Source organism: Acipenser ruthenus, chromosome 3 (assembly GCF_902713425.1).
Source record: "Acipenser ruthenus chromosome 3, fAciRut3.2 maternal haplotype, whole genome shotgun sequence".
In the NCBI taxonomy this organism is placed as follows: domain Eukaryota; kingdom Metazoa; phylum Chordata; class Actinopteri; order Acipenseriformes; family Acipenseridae; genus Acipenser; species Acipenser ruthenus.
In genome coordinates this window covers 64,256,622-64,275,374 of record NC_081191.1, presented here as the reverse complement: position 1 = coordinate 64,275,374, position 18,753 = coordinate 64,256,622, and the positions used below count along the sequence as shown (strand labels likewise).

The window sequence follows — 18,753 nt, the reverse complement described above, 5'->3', positions numbered from 1 at the left end:
TCTCAAAAAAAAGCAAGCCACAGATGCTTAAATGTAGTGGTAGTCCTGACAGTAAAATACTGTAATGTCATTTTAATACAGAGGCCATTACATGTAACACCACACGGCAGTTAAACTAGGCACCCTCACGAGATGACCGCTTCTCAAGTATACTATAGTAAAACAGGATTCTGCAGCCTTGAGTAAACATAATCATGATCATATAACAAGTTGCTTACACACAAGGACTTGTTTTGATGTATTGTCCTCAGTGATTGAGCACCATTGACATTTGTATAGTGTATTTAAACAGATGATATGCGGAGGCACACTTTTGCTAACTGTAATCATATCAGTCTGCTTTTAAGAATCATCCAGGATGGATGTGATTCTTCTAAACTGAGTGCACTGTATCAGTTACTCGTTTAGCTTATTGAAAAATCAGAAGAATTACCCTTGGATTGACTTTTACCTTCCTTACCATGCTGTTTATAAAATGATATTGCTCCCTTCTCAACCAAACCCTTAATTTTACATTAATTCCAAGACGACACTAAGAATCACCTTCTGGCAGCGAATGCAAACATACTGTAGGAAACTAAAAGAATACTTAAGAACATAAGAAAGTTTACAAATGAGAGGAGGCCATTCAGCCCATCTTGCTCGTTTGGCTGTTAGTAGCTTATTGATCCCAGAATCTCATCAAGCAGCTTCTTGAAGGATCCCAGGGTGTCAGCTTCAACAACATTACTGGGGAGTTGGTTCCAGACCCTCACAATTCTCTGTGTAAAAAAAAATTGCCTCCTATTTTCTGTTCTGAATGCCCCTTTATCTAATCTCCATTTGTGATCACCTAGTCTTCTTTGTTCAAGACTGAATAGATTAATTTCTTTTAGCCTGTATGCATACGACATGCCTTTTAAACCCGCTCTTCTTTTTACTCTTTCTAGAGCAGCAATATCCTTTTTGTAACAAGGTGACCAGAACTGAACACAATATTCTAGATGAGGTCTTACTAATGCATTGTAAAGTTTTAACATTACTTCCCTTGATTTAAATTCAGCACTTCTCACAATATATCCGAGCATCTTGTTGGCCTTTTTTATAGCTTCCCCACATTGTCTGGATGAAGACATTTCTGAGTCAACATAATCCCCTAGGTCTTTTTCATAGATTCCCTCTTCAATTTCAGTATCTCCCATATGATATTTATAATGCACATTTTTATTGCCTGCGTGCAGTACTTTACACTTTCCTCTATTAAATGTCATTTGCCATGTGTCTGCCCAGTTCTGAATGCTGTCCAGCTCACCTTTGCTGCTGCAACAGTGTTTGCCACTCCTCCTATTTTTGTGTCATCTGCAAATTTAACATGTAGATTCGGAAGAGCAGAGGACCTAATACTGATCCCTGTGGTACACCACTGGTTACCTCGCTCCATTTTGAGGTTTCTCCTCCAATCAGTACTTTCTGTTTTCTACGTGTTAACCACTCCCTAATCCATGTGCATGCATTTCCTTGAATCCCTACTGCGTTCAGTTTGAGAATTAATCTTTTATGTGGGACTTTGTCAAAAGCTTTCTGGAAATCTAAATAAACCATGTCATATGCTTTACAATTACCCATTATCGATGCTGCATCTTCAAAAAAATCAAGCAGGTTAGTTCAACACGATCTCCCTTTCTTAAAACCATGCTGACTGTCTCCCAGGATACTGTTACCATAAAGGTAATGTTACCATAAAGGTAATTTTTCTTATTATAGTTTCCATAAGTTTACATATAATATAAGTCAGACTTATTGGTCTGTAGTCAGTCTCATCGGTCTGTAAGACATTTTGAGGTAAAATTATAGAAACAAATGAGGATACGTACGCTTGATCCTTTTTGTCAATCATTTTTCACATGTGGTTTACGAAACTGCAAATGGAGTTAAAACCTCCTTAGAAATTAGCTGGAAAGACTCAATAAGAACCGATGACGCATGGCTTGTGTCTCGCCATGTCGTAAATGCTGTATTGATATTGTAAAGTCGAAGCAGGGTAATAATGCAAAAGAGTCTTAAGTGCCATGCGTCACAAGTCAAAGTGCCATAAGAGCGCCTATATATGATCATAGCGTTATATTTTCATACCAGTGTTATGTACTCATGGATTTATAGAACTGTGGTGTTTAAAGCAATAGGGCCTACAGAATACAATTAAAAACAAGAAAACTACGTTTAAGTGACAGTACAAGCTGACAAAGCCGAAAAAGACGGGAAATTGTCAGGTAAGACCACCACTGCGCTCTTATATCACCCATGTTCTGACAAGGCTTTCCAGCACACACTGCTTAACTGGTACAGTAGGTGGGTTCACTTCAGACAACATAAGTAGTCACCACCACTGGGCAGGTCAGTGGGTTGCTGAAGATTCAAAAGCCTAATATGCCTTGGATCAGTGGTTCTGAATGCTGGTCCTGGGGACCATCCTATGTCTGCTGTTACTTTTTTTCCAAATCAATTTTTTTACTGAACACTCAATTAAACTAACAATTGGCCTAATGAAAGGTGTTGAATGATTTTAAAGAGGTGGAGATTTCAAGTTATGTATGAAATTGAACAGAACTTGAAATCTCCAACTTCTTACAAGCTGAAAAATTGTTAGTTGGATTGAGAGTTCATCTAAGTAACCAAGAGCTCAGTTGGAACAAAAACCAGCAGAGACAAGGGGTCCCCATGACCAGGGCTGTGAACCACTCCTTTAGAAGTTAAGAAAGCTCACTGTTCTTTGTGACTAAAACCATTGACATGTGAATTGTAAAATATAATTAGAACAATTATAAAATGAACACGTGAAGTTATACAATGTATTGCTTGTGTACTTGACAATTTCTTGTCTTTCGGCTTTGTCAGCTCTTACTGTCACTTGAAATGTGGTTGTTTGTTTTTAATTTCCATTGTTTTTTTTGTTTTTTTTTTACTGGAATGCAGAGTTAAAATATCTGTACACATATGCAATGGAAAGTACATCATTTTTTTCATTGTAGGTTTCTCTGTGTACGTTTTAGGTTTGCAAACCATCTTAGTATTTGCAACATCCTCTTATTATTAAAGCAAATATTCCTAAGGATGACCACATTCTAAATATATTATACACTTATACATAGACTTCTCATGAATAGAAGACAGTGTATTTGAATTTTCTGTTTACTTATGTGGAGTCTGTGCAATGATGAGGAATAATAATAATAATAATTATTATTTTCCCACGCTACTCCACTACTCCGTTCACTCCACTGGCTCCCGATCACCGCTCGCACCCAGTTCAAGACTCTTGTACTAGCCTACAGATGCCTTGACCAGACTGCACCCAGCTACCTCCAGACCCTCATCTCTCCCTACACCCCCACTCGACCTCTCCGCGCCGCCTGCACTAGAAGACTGGCTCTACCTCCTCTACGCTCCCCTGCCTCCAGAGCCCGCTCTTTCTCCACCCTCGCTCCGCAGTGGTGGAATGACCTTCCTACAGATGTCAGAACTGCCCAGTCCCTGACCACATTCCGGCGCCTCCTTAAGACTCACCTCTTCAGACAACACCTGTAGAACTCCTCTGTTTTTCCCGGGACACTTATCACCCTTCCTTAAATGCGCTTTATTTGCTCTTATCTGCCCCCTATTTTACTGCATTTAATCCTGTACTTCAGAGTACTGTAATCTGCCAAGTGTTTAATCTGTAGTATTTTGTATTTAATCATATCCTGATGTAACTATCACTGTTATCTGCTGTATTATTGAATTGTATTTTGTCACACTTGTACTTGCTTGAACCAAAGTCATTGTATTTATCTTGCTCTTAATTGTATCATTACTTGTACTGTAACACTTGAAATGTATTTGCTTACAATTGTAAATCGCCCTGGATAAGGGCGTCTGCTAAGAAATAAATAATAATAATAACAAAAAGTTGAAGTAATACTTATACATCAAATAACTGCTGTAAAAATGGATTTGCAATATTAGTATAAACATACATAATTGATTGTACTATCCCATTGGTCATGTTAAGCTTTGTATGCAAGATGAACTACACCACACATACCAAGAAATAAAGTTAGCATGCAAAACAGTACACAGCGTAGTAGAATAGAAGACAAGCTTATCATAAACGTTTTCTTTTCACATTTAATAATGCACTTATTTTACAGCCACGTGTACTGAACAGGTGTTTTTTGTTTTGCATACTACTGTATAATTGAAATAACTTGAATTCCAATTTGCCTCTGTGCTATTAATTTAAGTTGCAACAGTTGTACTACTATGTGGCACTACATTATTTGCATCGCCTGCATTTGACTACCTAAAGATTAGAATGATTAAACTTTTTTGTTTTTTAATTTGCTCATGATCGCTGTTTAACTGTAATCTTGTGTGTATTTCTCCAGTCTAGCCCACAACAACAAAGCAGGAAGTACTGTGCTGTCAAATAATGCAGTAAGTAAACAACTTTTAGACTAAGCGCCCCCTAGCAAAAGCAACAAGGCTTATGCAGTACTACAACAATAAGTTACCGATTCTCTTAAATTATACAAATAAAACATAATAAATGCAGTTCATCTATTATCATAAACACGCGTTACTGCTATACATTGTTCAGCTTTATATTTCTGCTTACACTAGGATAAACAATTGACAAGTCTATTATTTTGTATTACAGGTTTGTAGTTTGTTATTATTTTGTTTTGTAAAAGAGAGGTACTGCATAGCTGGTCTCCGGCCTGCAGTTCTACACTCTGGATCATTCCTCAGCTCGACTCAGACATAAGTTAACAAGTGAATCAATGGGCAACCGAACATTCTAACATTTGACTGAAGTGCGCAGGCATATTTTCATAGAAAACTAACCACGCATGTGCGAAGAAAAGCCCAAATATCTCGGTAATTACTTGATCGATTTTGTTGGTTCCACAAAAAGGCACTCCTCGTTAACGAGTTCTACCAACCTACCAAAGGAGGTATTTAAACTCACAGACGTTTTTTACGTTATTTGAGCGCAAAAAAATGTCTGAATAGTTTGTAGAAACTAATTTTTACTCCATTCTGTAACTTTAAAACTACCGAACGGATTTTCACAATCTACACAAAAAAAAATTCTATTACACGGACACCAAGCGTGCCAAATGGCATCCCGATGGGTTCTGAAATGGCATAGAAAACATACCCCTCAAAATCGGGTTTAAACAAGAAACTGTCGGTCACTCGTACTATAACGGCACTATCATGCCGTTATAATAAAATGTAATTTGCCAATAAGAAGAAAGAATGGTTGACAAACATAGCTCAAGTTATACTTAATGTTCCATGTTTTCAGTTTTTATCTTTAAAAAAAATTTCCGGGAATTTGTCAGAGTTTATTTTACATTTATCAAAATTGGGATAACATCGGTAAAAAATAGTTTTTAATTGAAACATCGGTAAAAATCGGGTACTGTACTGTCGCACAAAGTCACCAATACATACCTCTCTGTAATAAACAGTGGCTGTCCAGCAAACCACAGTGCTCAGATGTAAGAAATAACCCACGACAGGGTGTGCGGTATGACAATTCTTCCCACACGCCCTGGGTGCGTTGTGATCCTACTCAGGATTTGCAGTCTTCAAGAGAAGCTGACCGATAATTTCTGAGGCTGTTTTCACACCGATGGCTGGTAACTGACATAATTTCGCTAGATTGTAAACCAGCATTAGATGACATGTGGACTTAAGCGACTTCATTGTCAGTTTGCGCAGTCCTTCCCATCCGTGCCGAGTACAATAGAATTCTATGCCGAACCCGACCTTGTTTAAAAGCTCAAAGGTTGTGTCAGCAGAGAGTTTAAATATTGCATACTCGCTAGTCATTTTATAAGGCACTATTTAGTTTAATAAGTAGATGCCTCTGCTGCATACACAGTATATTACATGCTGAGTGAGACTTGCGTGGTGATTTCTCAGATGGCTTTTGAATAGTGCTGCTACTGCTTGCCTCGGAGTTTTCTTTGTTCTGTTCTCTGACTAAATAAATACCACAGTATGTTTGCCAATTTTTCTGTAATTCTTAGTGACAGAGATGAAAAAAAAAAGATTGTTCAGTGATTTAAATGCTGTTTCAGTTGTATGTTGACATTTTTACCTACAGAAACACTGTTTAGATTATTGTTAATATTAAGGCATAGTAATATTAATAGATCAGATAAGTAAGTTGGTCTATGATGTCATAACTGTGCGGTAAGACACAGTTATGCATGCTATAGACCGCCAAATTCAGACGCTGAGCAAAATAATCTGTTATACAATGACATTAGAAATACATGTAGAAAAGGAGAAGCCATACTAATGGGGGATTTCAACTTCCCCCATATAAAATGGGAAAACCCGATGGGGGCACGACGGACGAAATTGAAATGGTGGAAATGACAAATGACTGCTACCGAACACAATTTGTCAAGGCACCGACTAGAGGGGAGGCATGCCTTGACTTAGTCTTTTCAAATAATGAAGACAGAATAACTAAAACAGAGGTCTGAGAGCCACTGGTAAACTCAGACCACAACATGGTCTCATTTGAAATATTTTTAAAAACCCCAAAAGTAATGACTAAAGCTAAGGTTTACAATTTTAGAAAAGCAAACTATGAAGGTATGAAACAGAGACTAACAGAAGTAGATTGGAGTAAAATAGAGAAAACATCCACAGAAGAAGATGGCTGTTTTTAAAAAATGTAGTACTAGAGGCGCAAAACAATTACATCCCAAAAGTAGACAAATCTAAATCTAAAACAAAATGGCCAAAATGGTTTAATAGATCAATTTAAAAAAATATTCAGCGAAAAAAGGCACTTTACAGAGCGTTTAAAAGGAACCAAAAACAAAGTACACAGAAAGAGTACTTGGAACTGCAAACACAAGTCAAAAAGGAAGTTAGAAAGGCCAAGAGAGAGATAGAAATCAATATTGCTAAGGGGGCTAAAACCAATTCCAAATTATTTTTCCAATATTTTAACAGCAAGAGAACATTCAAAGAGGAGGTTAAATGTCTAAGAGACACAAATGGCAAAATCATAGATGAAGAAAAAAAAATAGCAAATATATTAAGTGATTACTTTTCACAGGTTTTTACAAAGGAGGAAACGGACAACATGCCCGACATGTCGACCTGTTCCTATCCAATTTTAAATAACTTTAGCATAACAGAGGCAGAAGTGTTAAAGGGACTAGGAGCTCTTAAAATAAACAAATCCCCTGGGCCAGATGAGATCCGCCCAATAGTACTCAAAGAAATGAAAGAAGTTATTTACAAACCACTAACCAAGATCATGCAACAGTCTCTTGACACAGGGGTTGTACCGACAGACTGGAAAATTGCAAACATAATACCGATCCACAAAAACGGAGACAAAACCGAACCAGGTAACTACAGACCAATAAGCCTGACTTCTATTATATGTAAACTTATGGAAACTATAATAAGATCCAAAATGGAAAATTACCTATATGGTAACAATATCCTGGGAGACAGTAAGAATGGTTTTAGGAAAGGGAGATCGTGTCTAACTAACCTACTTGACTTTTTTGAGGATGCAACATTGAAAATGGATAACTGCAAAGCATACAACATGGTCTATTTAGATTTCCAGAAAGCTTTTGACAAAGTCCTGCATAAAAGATTAATTCTCAAACTGAACGCAGTACGGATTCAAGGAAATGCATGCACATGGATTAGGGAGTGGTTAACATGTAGAAAACAGAAAGTACTGATTAGAAACCTCAAAATGGAGTGAGGTAACTAGTGGTGTACCACAGGGATCAGTATTAGGTCCTCTGCTATTCCTAATCTACATTAATGATTTAGATTCTGGTATAGTAAGCAAACTCGTTAAATTTGCAGACGACACAAAAGTAGGAGTAGTGGCAAACACTGTTGCAGCAGCAAAGGTCATTCAAAATGATCTAGACAGCATTCAGAATTGGGCAGACACATGGCAAATGAAATTCAATAGAGAAAAATGTAAAGTATTGCATGCAGGCAATAAAAATGTGCATCATAAATATCATATGGGAGATACTGAAATTGAAGAAGGGAACCATGAAAAAGACCTAGGAGTTTATGTTGACTCAGAAATGTCTTCATCTAGACAATATGGGGAAGCTATAAAAAACGCCATCAAGATGCTCGGATATATTGTGAGAAGTGTTGAATTTAAATCAAGGGAAGTAATGTTAAAACTTTACAATGCATTAGTAAGACCTCACCTGGAATATTATGTTCAGTTCTGGTCACCTTGTTACAAAAAGGATATTGCTGCTCTAGAAAGAGTGCAAAGAAGAGCAACCGGAATTATCCCGGGTTTAAAAGGCATGTCGTATGCAGACAGGCTAAAAGAATTGAATCTATTCAGTCTTGCACAAAGACAAAAAACTTTATGTTCTTATGTTCTTATTACCGCACGGGCATGTGATCTTGTTCAGCCAATCACAGACAGGCTAAAAGAATTGAATCTATTCAGTCTCGAACAAAGACAAAAAACTTTATGTTCTTATGTTCTTATTACCGCACGGGCATGTGATCTTGTTCAGCCAATCACAGACAGGCTAAAAGAATTGAATCTATTCAGTCTCGAACAAAGACAAAAAACTTTATGTTCTTATGTTCTTATTACCGCACGGGCATGTGATCTTGTTCAGCCAATCACAGCACTTCATTTATCCAAGCCATTTTATAAAAACCAAAACAGTTATTCTGCGCTTTTTTTTTATTAAAGCACGTGTAAAAGCCTTATAAATGGCTTGCTTGTCTCTCAGTTCACTTTATTGTTTTAGTTTAATGTGTCGCTTATTTTTCAGTATGTTCTTTTATTGGCAGCGTGAACATGTACCTCAATGCAGCAGTATTCGCAACGCTAAGCATTCTCTGCCTCATCTGACCCACTTCTGTTATTTCAAAACATTTGTTTTGAATATTCATAAACTGATTTACGTTCTCTCTCCATTCCTCATCCACTAAAAATATTATATTTTCGTGTATTTCAATTTAGTTTTTGATCAAGCTAGTATGCTTAGCAATTGCCACAATAATCATAATTTGATTGGCCAACATAATCAGGTGATAATGTGTTTGCTAAGTGACAGAGAACCACGTTTGAACGTTATTTGATCCTCTGACGTCTAAACGTCTGCTGTATCCTAGTATATACAGTGTATAGCTGCTTATTACAATGTCGAAGTCAAAATAAAACACAATTTTAATCAAAATATTGTATATTTCCTTGAAAATAGTACCGGAAAATATTGAATAGCCAAAAATCCGGTATAAATCAGTAAAAATCGACGTCCAGTTAAAAAAAGAATCCTGTAATTTTTCGGTAAAATGCGTAATAAACCGGAAACGCAGAACACTAGTTATACTTCATAAAACATGAATTGCAGTGGGTAACAAAACATGTCGCTGTTTTGTGATGCCTTCTTTGACTGTCACCTTCAACTTTTCACATCATCATTTTGTACACAAAAACTATGTAAAATAAATCAACTAGCAATCAGATAATAGTGATTCAAAGTCATCCACAATACCCGAGTCAGCAAAAGATATACATTAACACAGAGCTTCCTTCGTCATACTGTTGTTCAATCATCATATAAACCTTACCCATGCAAACCCATTGACATACACATGGTGTACAGGAATACTGTTCAGCAAGATATACTTGTATTTAACTATGTTACTTTAAAGATCAATAACATTGAGCTGCTCTGTTCAACAGTAATCAGCACGATTTATATTATACTTACAGTATATAGTAGAACACTCAAGCAATTCAAATGTATACACGAGTCACTAATTAGATACAGAATAATTTCTAATGATCAATGATAAAAGAGAAATCGATAATGACTACAGAAATAAATAAACAGGTTTTGAAGCTCTGACCCACTCCATAAAACATATTAAAAACACTTCTGTTGATCACTTGCCTTGGTTAAATCCCGATAGGGTTGAGCTGTCATCTTTAACCTCTTAGATTCAAAGGCTCTTGACTGAGGTGGGTTCATTTTTGCCAACGTGAAAAATGCTACTTTTTCCACCAACGATTTCAGTTCAGGGGAAAACTATTTGTTAATCGAATAATCCAGTTTCTCTGCTAATATTTAAATTTCCTGTACATCCCAAGGTTTAAGTCTTAAGTCTTACAACGGGTGTCCATTCCCAATGTAATGGCGCCATGATTTAAAAAATAAATAAATAAATAAAAATAACACACCCATCCCTATCCAGTTGACGATGCAATCCAGTTGAAGCATTCCAGATAACTTCTAAATTGGGGGGGAAAAAAACGACGTTTGTTTTCTCGTAATCTCATCTCCGTTTGTTTGAAACATCCAAAACAAAAAGCAACCGTCGATACCAAAAAATTGTTTTAGAATGGATACAATATGTCATACACTTTATTAAATTCTTCAGCATCTTCATGTTCTGGCAACTTCAGAAAAAACGCTCCTCATAATGCAATCTTGAAAGCCAAGTAATCCATGTTTTATAATCCAATCATTTTTAGTTTTTTTTAGTTTTTTTGACAAATCCACTTACCTTATAGTACAGAAGGTATATTAAGATACGTTTCTCTCTATACGTTACTAAATGCACGCACATTATAAAATGTTTTTCACAAATCCTTAATTCACACAAGTACAAAACATCTCGTTTTTACAATTGTAACCATATATTCCACTATAACCATTTATAAAAAATATGCTCCCACTGTAGATGACTTTTATGAAAGATATACGAGTTTGCGTCGCATTACTTACTAAAAGTACTGAAGCAACAACAAAAAGCAACAACCAGTAAAATAAAAATTGCTATCAGTGAGATTCTAAACTGTTTAGCTCTTAATATTTAGGAAACATATGACTGGGTGAGTTAGTTACAGGTAGGTCTTTCTACGTTATTTCATCTGCTGTTTCAGCACATTAAATAAACAACGACATAATTGTGTTTAACATACCAGATTCACTTATTCCGAGAGCTCAGTCAGAGCAGCAACAATCGCATCCCCAAAAGTGTCCAGTTTATAAACAAACCCCACTTACCACACTATAGTAAAGTCAGCCCCTTACTCTCTGTAGTCTACCCCCAGTCAAAGTGTGGCAGGCCAATCGCAACACTTCACTGTCTCCTTTAAGATATATTTCCGTCCACCGAGCTGGGAGCACCGCCGTTTAAAACACTGCCGGGGCCTCAAAGGGCGAAAGTATCGCTATTAAAGGGTTACGGTACCTCGTACAGCTCCTCCGAAGCCATGGTGCGTGTTTACTTGCCGATGTTTAGTACGGTTGTAGACACTTTTTCTTGCAGTTGTTTTATCTGTGTGGCCTCTCCTTCCTTCTCCCCCCTCACGCTCTCGCTCGCTCGCTCGCTCTCTCTCTCTCTCTCTCTCTCTCTCTCTCTGTGTGTGTGTGTCGCTCTCTCTCTCTCTCTCTCTCTCTGTGTCGCGCTCTCTCTCTCTCTCTTTCTCTCTCTCACTCACTCACTCACTCACTCACCGCTCGCTTTCTCTTGTCCCTCGCTCGTTTACACTGTACTGAGTGCTGGGTTTCAGTAAATGCCAGTATAGTCAGAGACTGCGCGCTGGGCTCACTTGCACTTCTCCACTGTTACAGGAAGTCTTAATCGAGCTCAGATAAGACCTAGAGTACGAGATGATCCCGAGTGTTATTGGCGAGTGTTGGGTTCCGAAGCTGTGGGCTAGAGACTTGAGATCAAAGGAAACAAATGAAGACAAAAAGAAAAAAAAATGGGCGGAGTGTTTTCCAAGCCATTGGAATTCCTTAAGGATCAGTAATGATTCAAGTGGATTCTAAAACTTTCAATGTTCCAATGCATAGTTAGTAAGCTACTACAGACACCATTGGATGACTACTAAAACTACTCATCTAACGTTAGCCTGTGGATATCACGTTCATAGATAAGGAATGTAAAGTGACAAACTGATTAAGTTTGGTAATGTGTGAGAAGCTTTTCTTTTTTTCCCCCAAGGTCAACATGCTTTTAGGAAGTAGACTTTAATACTATTAGAGAGGTCTGTTGACAAGTCTTATTGGAATATATACAGTATTGGCTTAGTCATGTTTTTAAAAGGGAGATATACTGAACAAATATTTTAAAGAGAGAGTCGCCAGTCAAGTTTCTTTATTGTTTTATCTCAAATTTTATGATAGGTATGGATGAAAGTCTTTTATTAAACCTCACACGGACTAAAACACCAACTTGAATAAATTCATTAACTCTAAATAATAAATGGTCAAGGCTATTTAGATGTAAAAAGTCAATCATTTAATCAAATTAGCGCACACTATGCTGAGTTGTCTAATGGATAAGTGCTGCCTGTTGTTTGGATAAACAGTGTGGCATTACCTTAAACTTTTCCCAACAAATCATTGGCAAGTCCTTATTTCTAATTATATGTCACGGTCTGAAAACCTGCAAGCTGAATGGCTAAAATACTGTCTTTAGTCTCCGATGACCTTCCTGAGAACTCATTACCTGTACACAGAAGTAACATCCCCAAACAATACATGGAAAACAAAGAAACACATATTATTTTATGATGCACATTTCCTCAGTGAAACAATGCATTAAAATAACATAAGAAATACAGGCAATATTCCATATCTTCATTGACATATAATTATAGAAATACCCTACACATCAGGAATTACTGTACCAGAGATTACATACCAGTTTGGTCAGAAGCCTACACCTTCTGGCTCATTAGTACTGAAAAAAAAATTGTTCATAATTCCTTGTATTCCTGGTTTTATTTTTCATATATACAAATTAAAGAACCAGGTAGCTTGTATTGTTCTTGTGTTTAATGGGTGAGCACAGAGGTACGACTGTCCATTCATTTTGATCCAGTACTGATATTGGTTATGTATGTATTTTAAACCTAAAAAATACCTTGCAGAATTACACTGAGTATTGGTTCAACCATGCGGTCAACCATTTTGTTCATAATAAAACCGTATGTACAAATTTGAAGTCAGTTTAAATTACCTCATGTTCCATTTACACCAAAATACACCACTTAACAAGTGTCCTTTGTATCCCCTACCAAGCTGTGGTTTGTATGTCATTTTCTGTTTCAGACATTACATTTCAGTCAGGGTAATCTAAAAATGTAGTTTTTACTTTGCAAACATTTATAAGGAAGAATATTTTTTGTACTGACATATACATTTCTCCTGGTAAGGAGTTCTTGCACTGTTCTTAACTGTTGCAGTTGCCTTACGTAGAAATATGTACTGTAGGCTAGATTAGCTAAAATGTTTTTATATTAGTAAGTGCCAGCACTATCTAGTGCTGGCACTTACTAATATCTAGCTAAACTTTTGGCAGATCACTAGATGAAGGTTCTTACTTAAGATACTTTGGCGGATCCAGTCTAGGTTGTATATATGAGAGATAACTAGAACTAAAGAGCAGCTTCTGAACTCAGTTTTTTTTTAACAAATTAAAGAATAAGACACCAGATTATTTTTAGAATGAAAAGGTAAATTACCTGTCAGCAATCCAGTGGCAAATCAGTCAAGAGCAGAAAATAAAACATTCTGAAAAAAAAAAAAAATCCAACATTTTGACATGTACTCATAAAAATATTGTACAAAAAAGACTAAAATAATCTTTGATTAAATAGAATAAATACCAAACTTAAAAAAATAAATAGCCATGTCCTTACCAGATTGTCACATTGAGTTATTTAGACACAAGCACTTACTTTACTCAAGTTGCACCATTTTCTTTCAAACTTATACCAGCATAACATCAACATTTCCTGTAAAAAAAATACTTCTTCCATTGTGCAGGAATGCCTAACTGAAAATCTTCCATAAAGATCCTCACATTACACACCTCAATTTAATCACTTAAATAAGATAGGTACTGCAACATATTAAAACTTTTTTAAAACTGTTAGTTTAAGAAAACCATTTTGTCTGAATACAGGATATTCAACACTTGAATCGGCATTGAAATAGGTAAATGGATTGTTGTTTATTTGTTAGAATCGTTGCTTGCTTAGGTAAGCAGCCTGCACTTAAAAAAAATTAAAAAAGGAATTAAGTTATCCAAACTGTGTTTGGGGTGTGTTGAATTATGAGGTTGATGCAAATTTAGTGTTAAGTATATGACTCCAGGCCGACAGGATAGTATAAATTGACAATCAGTGTCTTAGAATGCCAGCCGTTCTAAGTGCCAGAGGTCCAAGGGCAGTCTGAGCTGTGGCAGTCAGAGCGAGGACAGGTGGAGTGAGGACCTTTTCCAAATCCCTCCCAATGGCTACTAGAGGCCTCATTCCTACTCTGACACCTAACGTCTGGATCCCCTGGACAAAGCGGGCTCACTCTTGCTCCACTCCCAGAATGAACACTGGTAAGTACCTGCTGCACATACCGTTACTAACTCCTTCTCCCCCTACGCTGCCAGCTACAAACTACAAACCTTTTTCAATTGTCACTCTCTGACTAACAAATCTCTGCTTCTCAGCGAACTTATAACTGATACCTCTTCTTCTCTGTCTAGCTGAAACCTGGCACTCTGTAAATGACATGCACTCGCTGCATCTAGCCACCCCAAAGGGCTATTCCCTCTTTGTCAAACCTTGCCTCACTGGCCGAGGCGGGGGCACTGCTGTTATTGCAAATTCTGTGCTCACTTCCTCAGTTCTTTCTTTGCCAGCCTTTTCTTCATTTGAGCATCTCGCCATCAAGCTCCCCTCTCCCATGTCCCTCACCCTTGCTGTTATCTACCGTCCACCTAAGAACAACTCTGCTTGTATTGCCAAGTTTTCTGAATTCCTCTCCCTCGTCTGCACTTCTACTGACAAAATCCTACTCCTAGGTGACTTCAACATTCATGTTGACTTGCCTTCCTCCTCCCTAGTGACCGACTTCAACACACTTCTGGATTGTCTTGGACCTTCTTAATCTGTCAACGTCCCCACTCACACCCGAGGACACACCCTGGATCTGCTCATCACCAGGGGCCTTGATGTCTCCAATCTCTCTGTCACAAAGACGGCCAGAGTGGGTGGCGTCAGACCAGAAAGGAATTCAAACACAGAGACGGTGGTGATGATGAGCTGAGTGCAATGGCTGCACTCAGCGTTTATTAACAAATAAAAGGGTTGAAAATAGCACAAAACAGGACACGGCACTTGCGCCAAAATAAACAGACATACAAAACGACTAACACTAAACAAACGGTGCACGGACAGACAAACAAACACGGTGAGTACAAACACTTTACGTTTACGATTTTACTACTACTTATTCCTCTCTCTCTCTCTCTCTCTCACCCGTTCTCCTCTTCCGAACACCCAACCCCGACTGAATGAAAATGTGCATCTATATATACTGTTGTGCTGGGATTCAATTACTAATTAATTATTCACTTGAATCCCAGCACGTGAATTAATTCTGTGCAACCCCGTGCTTGCATATTATATTTTAAATGCACGTGCGTGATGTGCAATCCCGTGCCTAAATACAAATATACAATTTAAACACACGTGAAACACAGACCCGTTTATATCCCGTGTACCAATCTATACACCAACATTAACATACGCACGCATATATACAACACAGAACACACAAATGCACACAGGGGCGGGGCACTTTGCCACATATACCCCCCCTTGTGCGCAGCACACATGGCCTCAACGGCCACCTCCCCCCTTAAAAACCCAGCAGTCCAGGACAAAGTCTCGGGCTGGGAAGGGAGGCTTCAGTGGGCCCATGGCTGGAAATGCTGTCAGCTCCCCTGCCGGTAGTGGCACGGCTGACAGCATGCTGGTCCCGTCCTGCAGCGAAAAAGCTGCGGGGGCAGGTGGTCCCCCGACCTCCCCCTTCTTCGTAGCCGGCAGCTCCCTCCTGTGGGGCTCCGGCCACAAGAACTCCTGCAGCGAAACTGCTGCTGGGGAAAGTGGTCTCCAGACCTCGTCCCCCTTCTTCGTGGCCGGCAGCTCCCCTTTCTGGGGCTCCGGCCACCGTACTCCCTGCGGAGGTACGGGCAGCAGAGGCAGCTCCTGCTCCTCTGCTCCGGGCGGTGGCGGAGGCAGAGGCAGCTCCAGCTCCTCTGCTCCTGGCGGTGGTGGAGACAGAGGCAGCTCCAGCTCCTCTGCTCCTGGCGGTGGTGGAGGCAGAGGCAGCTCCTGCTCCTCTGCTCCTGGAGGTGGTGGAGGCAGAGGCAGCTCCTGCTCCTCTGCTCCTGGAGGTGGTGGAGGCAGAGGCAGCTCCTGCTCCTCTGCTCCTGGAAGTGGTGGAGGCAGAGGCAATGGGGCTGATGCTGGCCACTCAGAGGGAGGCTGTGGCGATGCTGGCTCCCTCTGCTGTGGCGGCTGGGCATGTGCGCGCCGTGCTGCCTTCAGCAGCATAGCTAGAGGCTGCTGGGGGACACCAGCATCCTGCCCTTCTCCCCCCAAAAAATTTTCAGGGGGTTGAGCCTGTAACTCCTCCCCTTCTGGCTCTTGGGACGGCACCAGCAGGTATTCACCCTCTGCTGGTGGCTTGGGTCCTACGACTGTGGAAGCCCCGACTTCCCTCTTTTTGGGCTGTGGACGCACCGACTCCTCCCTTTTGGGCTGTGGACGCACCGACTCCTCCCTTTTGGGCTGTGGACGCACCGACTCCTCCCTTTTGGGCTGTGGACGCACCGACTCCTCCCTTTTGGGCTGTGGACGTTCGGGCTCCCCCCACTCAGGCGTAGGACGTTCGGGCTCCTCCCACTCAGGCGTAGGACGTTCGGGCTCCTCCCACTCAGGCGTAGGACGTTCGGGCTCCTCCCACTCAGGCGTAGGACGTTCGGGCTCCTCCCACTCAGGCGTAGGACGTTCGGGCTCCTCCCGCTTGGGCTGTGGACGCTCAGGCTCCTCCCACTTGGGCTGTGGACACTCAGGCTCCTCCCACTTGGGCTGTGGACGCTCAGGCTCCTCCCGCTTGGGCTGTGGATGCTCTGGCTCCTCCCAATAACTGCGGAAGGGACAGTGGGCGAACAGGTGATCCTGGTCGCAGAGGAGGCACCCCGGCGATGGCTTGTTACATCGCCGTGGATGCCTGGCCCTTAGGCGGCACTCCTCCTCCCTGTCCTTCACCTCTTTATCTTTCTGTGCCTCCCGCTTGGGCTGTGGAGGCAAAACCAGCAGGCATTCACCCTCTGCTGGTGGAGATGGGGACAGCAGGTACTCCTCTGCTGGTGGTCCTGCTACCTGGGCTGCTGTTCCGTTTATTGTTGCCTCCAGGTAGCTGAGGAGAAACTCCACACCTTCCTCCAAGGTGTTTGGGGTGTGTTCCTGCTGATAGGCCTCCCATCTCTCACTGTCCATCATCCACAGGGCCCGGACGACCATGGGCAGAGACTGGGCCTCCAGCCCAGCATTCTCCAGGAACCAGCCCCGCAGTTTGATGGCGTCTTCTGCCATTGACACTTTTTTTTTTTTTTTTTTTTTCCCCAAAACAATATTTGTAATCCTTTTTTTTTTTTTTTCCCCAAAACAATATTTGTAATCCTTTTTTTTTTTTTTTTTTTTTTTTTTTTTAATCCAGACCCCTCCTGGTCTGACGCTTGGAGGCGCGGCTATCCCATGAAGACACCACGTGTCACAAAGACGGCCAGAGTGGGTGGCGTCAGACCAGAAAGGAATTCAAACACAGAGACGGTGGTGATGATGAGCTGAGTGCAATGGCTGCACTCAGCGTTTATTAACAAATAAAAGGGTTGAAAATAGCACAAAACAGGACACGGCACTTGCGCCAAAATAAACAGACATACAAAACGACTAACACTAAACAAACGGTGCACGGACAGACAAACAAACACGGTGAGTACAAACACTTTACGTTTACGATTTTACTACTACTTATTCCTCTCTCTCTCTCTCTCTCTCTCTCTCTCTCACCCGTTCTCCTCTTCCGAACACCCAACCCCGACTGAATGAAAATGTGCATCTATATATACTGTTGTGCTGGGATTCAATTACTAATTAATTATTCACTTGAATCCCAGCACGTGAATTAATTCTGTGCAACCCCGTGCTCGCATATTATATTTTAAATGCACGTGCGTGATGTGCAATCCCGTGCCTAAATACAAATATACAATTTAAACACACGTGAAACACAGACCCGTTTATATCCCGTGTACCAATCTATACACCAACATTAACATACGCACGCATATATACAACACAGAACACACAAATGCACACAGGGGCGGGGCACTTTGCCACACTCTCTGATTCAGATGTCTCTCTCTCTGACCATTTCTTAATCATTGCTGATATTAATCTCCCTGCTCCTTCCTCCGCTACTGATACGGTTGTCTCCTTCTGTCCCAAGAATCCGCTGAATCCTCTGAAACTCTTGGAATGTTTCTCTGCGTCCCCTCTAACTGGTATTCTCCCGTCATCAGTTGATGATGCGGTGACCCTCTCAACGCCACCCTTACTCATATCATGGACACTGTTGCCCCACTTACAATCAGAACCATCAAGAAAGATTAAAACTGCCCATGGTACACCCTCGAACTTCGATTGCTTAAATCTGCCTGCCACAAGCTCGAGCGCAAGTGGAGGTCGTCTGGACTAACGGTTCACAGAGAGATCTGGACTGACCATCTCGCTAGTTACAGGCGTGCGCTTGCTGCTGCCAGGGTGAAATACTTCTCTAAAATCATAACTATGGGACACGGTAAACCCAATGT

At 40.3% G+C, this 18,753-nt stretch overlaps 1 protein-coding gene across 3 annotated transcripts in view; it reads right to left on the bottom strand.

Moving 5' to 3' along the window:
- Nucleotides 1-11,464, bottom strand: part of LOC117435313 (chromodomain Y-like protein) — a 141,442-nt gene extending 129,978 nt beyond the window's left edge. For 2 of the 3 annotated variants that reach the window (XM_034058372.3, XM_059014831.1), the window contains exon 1: nucleotides 11,272-11,464. In XM_034058372.3, the coding sequence (XP_033914263.1) occupies nucleotides 11,272-11,295 (24 nt within the window). In that variant the 5' untranslated portion in view covers nucleotides 11,296-11,464. Of the gene's footprint in view, nucleotides 1-11,084; nucleotides 11,252-11,271 lie in introns of those variants that run through there. The other variant, XM_034058373.3, reaches the window with a different exon arrangement.
- Nucleotides 11,465-18,753: the final 7,289 nt, after the last annotated feature.